The sequence below is a fragment of the Tursiops truncatus genome (genome assembly GCF_011762595.2).
Source record: "Tursiops truncatus isolate mTurTru1 chromosome Y unlocalized genomic scaffold, mTurTru1.mat.Y SUPER_Y_unloc_2, whole genome shotgun sequence".
NCBI classification, from domain to species: Eukaryota; Metazoa; Chordata; class Mammalia; order Artiodactyla; family Delphinidae; genus Tursiops; species Tursiops truncatus.
Window position 1 is genome coordinate 534,583 of NW_022983137.1, and position 8,439 is coordinate 543,021.

General features: G+C 40.8%; 1 protein-coding gene across 1 annotated transcript; it reads left to right on the top strand.

Annotated features, from left to right (window-relative positions):
- Positions 1-738: 738 nt before the first annotated feature.
- Positions 739-4,587, top strand: CLDN34 (claudin 34). Its single transcript, XM_033850377.2, has 2 exons — positions 739-1,558; positions 4,069-4,587. Exons 1-2 carry the CDS (start codon positions 935-937, stop codon positions 4,114-4,116), a joined length of 672 nt encoding a protein of 223 aa, XP_033706268.1. The 5' UTR covers positions 739-934; the 3' UTR covers positions 4,117-4,587.
- Positions 4,588-8,439: the final 3,852 nt, after the last annotated feature.

An 8,439-nucleotide genomic window follows, 5' to 3' on the forward strand; every position in this document is an offset into this window, starting at 1 on the left:
AATTTGTAACATGCTGTTAGTACTTGATATATTGTGACCATCTTCCGCCTCTGGTCACATTTTGATTGAATGGCAACTAGAACGGCCATAATCAAAAAGACTAAACACACCAAAATGTTGGAGAAGATAGAAACTGTAACCTTCACACATTGCGGGTGGGGATGTAAAATGGTGCAGCCACATGGGGAAACAGTTTAGAACTTTCTAAAAAGGTAAACATACATTTGCAGTATGACCCACTAATCCCAGTCCTGGGTATCTACATGAGAGAAATGAGAACATATACCCATACCGAGTCTTCTATAGAAATGTTTATAGCAGCATTATTCATAAGAGCCAAAACTTGGAACCAATTAATATGTCTAAATACAGATGAATGAATAAACGAACTGTGGTACATCAACACACGTGAATAAATGCTACTGTGCAATCAAAGCTGCCTGGTACTCATACATGCTGCAATATGGAGGTAACTTAAAAAGAGTCATACAGTAAGTATCACACCTCATACGAGTCCAGTTATACTTTGAGTGTTGGCACATATCTCCCTTGTATAGAACTGGCATTCATTATTTAACCAAGCCCTCTTTTTGGACTTGAAGTTGTTTCCCTTTTTTCAATTTTACAGACATGGCTGTGCTGACCATCTTTGTGACTGAATGTTTATGGCCAAGCTTATCTACAATTTTGGACAAAAACCCAGCAGTGGAACTGCCTGTTTGAAGGTTTGTGTATTTCAAACCTTTCAATAAATATTGCCAAACGCCCTTCACAAATTTGGCCGGGTCTCCTCTCCCACCAGCATAGCATGAGGGTCAAATGTTTCTGGTCTGATATAATAGGACTTGCCTTTCAAATACAGCACTGCTCATCAACATGGTGCAAATGTTGGGGAGTAGGGTGGTCCGGGAGTGGGATGGAAATGGACAGGTGAATGTGTTGTTCCAGCCCTAAATTTCCACTTTCATGGTGCCCTGTATTTGTTTGCAGTTCCCTTGGGTACACGGCCACCATACCGTTATTCATCAATAGTGCCAATCACCAAGTAGTAGGTTTTGTAGTTGCAACTATCAGATGGATCCTTGGCACCACTGCCATGAGCCGGGTGATGTGGCTAGTATGGTATATGGACAAAACCTCGCTCTTCCCCTCTGATCTAGCCTGCGTGGGAATGTGGAGAGTCTGCGTTTTCCTTCACACCAACAAAATCAGCAGAGTCACCACATGTCACCATTACAGCTACCATGATAATTACCTACCTCTGGGTATGTGTGTTGTGCAAAACCTCCTGCTGGTCGCCAGCATTCTAGGGCTCTGGGAGAAAGCCTCCATTATCTTTCCACTTAGGAATGTGTACATGGGAATTCTTCAGACGAATGCCTCCTGCAATCCATTTGTCACTTCAGGAATTCTCAACATAGCTGCTGGTCTCTGTATCTCGATTGGCGTCATCTGGAATTACCACTCTGTGATGAATGAAGAGCATATTGCCTTCCCACCATCTTTCAATATGCCTTTCAAGCCAGATACTCAGCGAATTGGCAGTGCTTCTCTAGAGGTATGTTTGGCCGGCTTCATGATGTTGTTAAGTGGGTTGTTTTTCCTCTCTTACAAACTCCCCCTGGATAGCCAAGTGCGTCCTGAAGTTTCAGAAATGAAAAATTCCTGGTTCATTGACTTTGCAAATCCAAGATTACCAAGAGTTTGTAGGAAGTATTACCAGGATGCTCTATTAAATATTTCCAAGGACTCAAGATCATGGTAAATGAGTTTTGGGCAGAAAGTGGCAAACTGTTTGCTTTGGTTATAGTATGAGTCTGAATTTGGTTCATTGATTCAATTAAGGAAATTTCATTTTAAAATATCTTGCCTACATGCCAGTTTTTAATTATTTTAATTATTGCCTAGTTAATAATACTATAAACCTAGTGTATGGAAATAAGAGTTTCTTAGATTCTCACATCTCTCTCTTAAACTGCTAAAAACAACAGACTTATTTCCTATGGCACAGTCATTACATCTATTTATCATATAAAAATTTCCAAAATGTGCAAAAGTAGAGAAAATACTATAAGGAATTCTTCCATATCCATTACCAGATTCAAATATCAAAATTCTTCCATATTAGCTTTCTTGCCTTCTTTTAATCTTTTTCTTTTTCCAAAATATTAAGTGACATTATGTCCCCTCATCTTAACAAAAAAGACGTTTCCTTGCCTAACTATTAACCATTACCTTGCCTAACCATTAACCATTTCCTTGCCTAAAGAACGTTAACAGTTATTCCTTGCTATCATTTAATACTTAGAATTTTTAAATGCCTCAAAATAAATTCTTTGGATTTGTTTTTTCTACACAAGGTGCTCACAATGACTCTTAAGGCTAAAACTAAAGCATCTTCTCTACCACCATACCCCGTCTGCCCTTTAAAGAAAGTTTAATTTTGCTAAATAAACTGAGTCAATTGGCTTGTCATGAAATGTGTTACTTCTTGAGGCTTAATTAGATTCTAGATCAGGTCTTTGTGGGAGAGTATTTCAGAAGTGGTGCCCTGTGTTTCATACTGAGTGCATTATACCAGATGGCATACAGTACTTTCCCTTTTTAATGATGCAAAGTTAATGGGTGGATCATGAGGGGAAAGCTCATACCCTCTTGTAAAGTTTACCAAACTTCCACCAAAATCTCATCATTGATGGTCCTTATTTAAATCAACTATTGCACTAAGAATTACAAGAGGTGACTTTAATGTGAACAGTCTTGCCAGATTTATTAGCTGGGATGATTTTGTAAAGAACTTTCTTTCATCAAGTATGCCTACTGGGTTACTCTAAAATTCAGCTCATACAAAAAAGTTAAGGTAATGCCTCTTTTTTCCCCCATATAATTGTTAAAGTTCTAGAGTAAGGAGGGTGAGTGCCGTAAATGTTGTATCTTTAATGTTGACCAATGTATTTTTTAAAAATTGTTTTTGCTACTCTGTTTTTCCTTTTGTTTTTGAATATCAACTCAACTTTTCAGTATAAACTCATAAGATTGCCCATGTTTTTACTATGGAAATTTTCAGTGCATTCAAAAGTTGATAGTGGAGAGGACATGTCAAGAATACATTTAACAACTACACATAGCAAATGTTAGACAAATATTGAAATTTAAACGTTAGTTTACCCTATATCTACATACTGCCCCCCTGCCACCCAATCACAGTTTTGCCCAGGTTCACAACTCTCTTGAAATCTATTCATGGATCTCATTTTCAAAATAAGTGACAGCTTCCAAAATTGATTTCTTTGTTGTTTCATGGACATGATGGAATCTTCACTTTCTCATAATTTTCAGCTTATTTTTAAAACAAATTAACTTCACTATTTAAAAACCTACCTAGAATATTAATAAGTACAGATGATAGGGACAGAGTAAAGGGACAAGGTGATTAAACAGTTAATCCCACTAGGGGATTATAAGTAAAGAAAAAAGTATGGGAGACCCTCTAAGTTAATGATCACTCAAGAAAGCAGGTTTCCTTAACCACAAAGCCAAGCAGGCTTATTATTAGCAACAAACTCATGCAACGGAAGCATGAGACATGCCCCAAAACAATAAAATAATGGTGGCTTGAGACCCACATCCTGTCCAGTGGCCTCAATTAATAACTCCTATGACATGCTCTCTGCACACTTAAAAAATGATAATTTATGGACGGGTGACATTTCAAAGTGAAAGACCCTCATTGTATGGAGACCTGAAATAATTTTTCCACTGCACCATGACAGCCCCAATTTGACCATGTAGGGACAAGAAAACTCCCCGGCACAACCTGCAGGAGTAGCTGATGATGGAAGCGTGACATTTACCCAAGAATGAGGAGGAAGGTGGTCTTCTCTCCCTCCCTGCTTTCCTTTGATTATAAAACTGCAGGCCTCTAAGTTCTCGGTGAGCAGCACCGTTTCATCCACCTGCTTGTGAACCTCACTAGTGTCCTATTCCGATAAATCACTTGTTATCTATCACTTTGCCTCTCATTGAATTCTTTCTTCTCTGAGACTCTTCTTTCTACTCTTTCCTCAGAGTCACCTGAAATGCGACCTAGCAGTTCCACAGATATATCCTGCTTAAAATTATTTTACTAAACAGTTATGACTGATGGTTTCTACATTTTAAATTTAAGAAAGAGGGACTTCCCTGTTGATGCAGTGGTTAAGAATCTGCCTGCCAATGCAGGGGACATGGGTTCAAGCCCTGGTCCCAGAAGATCCCATGAGCCATGGAGCAAAAAAGCCTGTACACCACAACTACTGAGCCTGCGCTCTAGAGCCCACAAGCCACAACTACTGAGCCTGTGCACCAGAATTACTGAAGCCCACACACCTAGAGCCCGTGCTCTGCAACAAGAGAAGCCACCACAATGAGACATCCGTGCACTGCAATGAAGAGCAGCCCCCACTCGCCACAACTAGAGAAAGCCCGCACACAGCAACGAAGACCCAATGCAACCAAAAATTAATTAATTAAAGAATTTAAAAAATAGGTGACTCTATGAAATTAATAATACTGTAAATGTGTCAAGGATTATCCATTAAAGCATGTTTCTACTTCATGTGTCTAGCGTATGACTTTCATCATTATGAGCATTCTTTTTGTTATATTACTATAGTTATTTCATTGGTTAATTCATTTATCATCAGATTAGTGGTTTATATTATAAGGTAAATTATACTTTGCCTCTACTAACTAGTCTCCAAAGGAATGAGTGTCTGGGGAGGAGAGTGGCTAGTTCAGCAGGCAACCCCTGCTGATATCTTCTGCTCTCTAAGGCTGATCCTTACTATAAGCAGACGTAAACTCTCAGCCACACTGTGTGAGTCTGGTCTGCGAGTCCAATGTCCTCTTCTCAGCCTTCCACTAACACCGTGTTCCACCACCCACTGTCCGTATGCCCAGCATTCTCTGTTGCTAGGTCACGGATGCTATGACAGTGTCTCTCCTGCTGATTGTGGCACACATTTTCTTCATCTTGTCTCCTCTATCACATTTTTTTGTCCCCCCACCCGGAGGAAAGTATGTTTACTAATGGACCCTAAGAGTCCACTTTTAAGATCTATATGACTGTAGAACATGTACAGTAAACCATTTTATATTCTTATAATGGGACATTACACAGCAATTCCACATTATGAAGAATAATTAAGGAAAAAATTCCTAGTACTGCTAAATAAAAAGCTGATTTCAAAAATATGTCGTTAAAAATGTTGGAAAGGGTGTGGAGAAAAGGGAACCCTCTTGCACTGTTGGTGGGAATGTAAATTGGTGCAGCTGCTATGGAGAACAGTATGGAGGTTCCTCAGAAAACTAAAAATAGAGTTAACATATAATCCTGCAATCCCACTTCTCAACATATATCCAAAGAAAACTCTAATTCAAAAAGATACATGCACCCTGATGTTCATAGCAGCACTATTCACAATAGCCAAGATGTGGAAACTACCTAAATGTCCACTGACAGATGAATGGATAAAGAAGACATGGTACATATATACAAGGGAATACTAGAAAAGAATGAAAAATTTTTAAATGAAATAAAGAAGGAAATAATGCCATTTGCAGCAACACGGATGGACCTAGAGATGATCATAGTAAGTGAAGTAATTCAGAAAGAGAAAGACAAACACTGTATGATATCACTTATATGTGGAACCTAAAATATGGCACAAATGAACCTATGTAGAAAACAGAAACAGACTCATAGACATAGAAAACAGACTTGTGATTGCCAAGGGGGAGGAGAAGAAGGAGAGAGGTAGATTGGGATTTTGGGGTAGATGCAAACTATTATATATAGGATGCACAAACAACAAAGTCCTACTGTATAGCACAGGGAACTATATCTTGTCTCCTGTGATAAACCATAATGGAAAAGAATATAAAAAAAGAATGTCCCTATGTGTATAACTGAGTCACTTTGCTATACAGCAGAGACTGGCACAGCATTGTAAATCAACTCTACTTCAATAAAAACAAGAGAGATGATGATATACAGTTAGGAGTCTTGTTTCTTAAAAAAAGGGAAAAAGGAGAGATGGAGGGGAGGGATGACATATGTGAACACGTTACCCAGCATGGCAACATATCTCTCAAGAGCCTTGGCATTCTGACTTGTACAGGAAGGAAAAGAATCTCCTAGGGATGAAATGGGAGAGTGAGTATACGTTAAGGGCCTAACAGAACCTCAGTTCACTTGAGGAATCCTGGTGATGCTGCTGGGGCAGCTGGCATGCCAAAGGGAGAGCTGTCAGGAGGGGATAAAGGATGTGGGGAGAGTGGGGCATTCTCCAGAGAACTGTGGTCTGAAGCTGGCCAGGTCAGCATGGGTAGATGGGTCTTCATCAATATTAGAGGGTGGCAAACATGCATCTGGAGGGACTTTCCGGGAGGTCCAGTGGTTAAAACTCTGCACTTCCACCGCAGGGTTCACAGGTTCAATCCCTGGTCAGGGAACTAATATCCCCGCATTGGTGTAACCAAAAAAAGAAAAAGTACCTGGAACACAAGTATTGGTTTAATATAAATTGTTAGCTATGTTTACACACACATGTGTATTGTATACATGTGTGTTTGCCTATTTTCTCTTATGCTGAAAGCTTATCTGGGTAAAAGTGTATACGAAAATCACATTTATAGACCAAGGTATCATATGGAGATGACTTAGGATCCTCCACTCCACCTCAAGGGACTGCAGACCCTTAATATCCAACACCCAGAGTCCTGCATTGTTGCCCGGATTTGCCATCCTTGGAACTGTGCCTCTCAAGACATGCTGGTATTTTGAATGACATTAAATGTTTAAACATGGGATAGAGGCAAACCAAGAACAAATATATTTGGGAAACCCAGAGCGGAAAGATAAATAGGATTCTTTGGTGAAGGCTTTCTGGGAGTCATCCTACGCTCTGAGGGGCCCTAAAAGAGGAACGCACGGCAGGGCAGCCTGTGCACCGGTTCTCGCGGAACCTTGAAAAACCGGCATCCCTCCCGAGCTGCTGCCCTCATGTCTCTGAGGTCTACTTCCTCGCTCGCCTCAAGGTCGAGGGTAGTGACACTAGGCTTGCAGGTGCCCTCTCCCTGTGACCCCCACCCCACCCCTTCATCTCCAGGCCCTGGTGCATGAGAGACTGAAGGGAGGAACCCAAAGGGTGAAGGTAGTGAAGTGAAGCTGGCGAGGTGCAAGCAATCCTCTGTTCCTTTTCCCCAGCAGGGAATTCTGGCTTCTGAGAACTGAGTGCTCAGCATTGGTGGCCTGTCCTGCAGGGCCCCGTGTGGCACCAGGGAGGGGAGGCCAGGCTGCCAACATGCACCCTTGGTGCCCGGCTGTGTTCTCCCACTCCATCACCTGGCTGCCTGCACTCACTCATCATGTCCACATCAACCACACACATGGACCAATACCAAGGGGACCATTACAGATAAGCACCCTCCTCCATACCAAGGGCTTAAATCAAGAATCTTCTGGAAATCCAGGAACTCCAGACACTGCAGAGCAGGGCACAAAATGCCAGTGTACCCCACATTACACCAGGCAAGCCAGCACAGGGCAGCCTTCTGTTGTGAAAAACTATCAGAACTCCACTTGAAAGCTACCCTCCAGACACCACAGGTAAGCGCTAGACGGTGAGGAGACACGGAAGGAAATCCTGCTTTAAAATTGTGGGGAAAAAACTGACCAGCTTTTTGTTCTGAAAAATTTCTGACTTCCAAAAAACAACCCATTGCAAATAGCACCTCTCCACATATTCTTCACCCAAGACTTCCCACGTGGAAACAACACCTCTCACCACAGCATGATGCTTGGAATCAAGAAATTCACATTGACCATTACTAATTATTAGAGCAATGCAAATCAAAACTACGATGAGGTACCACCTCACACAGGTCAGAATGGCCATCATTAAAATGTATACAAATAACAAATGCTGGAGAGGATGTGGATAAAAGGGAGTCCTCCTACACTGCTGTTGGGAATATAAGTTAGTGTAGCCACTATGGAGAAGAGCATGGAGTTTCTTCAAAAAAACACAGTTACCATATGATCCAGCAATCTCACTCCTGGACATATATCCAGACAAAACTAAAATTTGAAAAAAATACACACACCCTAATGTTCATAGCAGCACTATTTACAGTAGCCAACACATGGAAACAACCTAAATGTCCATCAACAGAGGAGTGGATAAAGAGGATGTGGTCCATATATACAATGGAATATTACTCAGACATGAAAAAGAATGAAATAATGTCACTTGCAGCAACATGAACAGATTTAGAGATTATCACACTAAGTGAAGTAAGTCAGAGAAAGGCAAATACCATATGATATCACTGATAAGTGGAATGTAAAATACAGCACAGATCAACATATCAATGAAAGAAAAACAGATTCACAGA

Coding starts and splice junctions, on each gene's coding strand:
- CLDN34 (XM_033850377.2), top strand. CDS start 935: ATGTGTTGTTCCAGCCCTAAATTTCCACTTTCATGGTGCCCTGTATTT. Junction 1,559..4,068: donor TTGGCAGTGCTTCTCTAGAG/GTATGTTTGGCC, acceptor CTCTTTCCTCAG/AGTCACCTGAAATGCGACCT.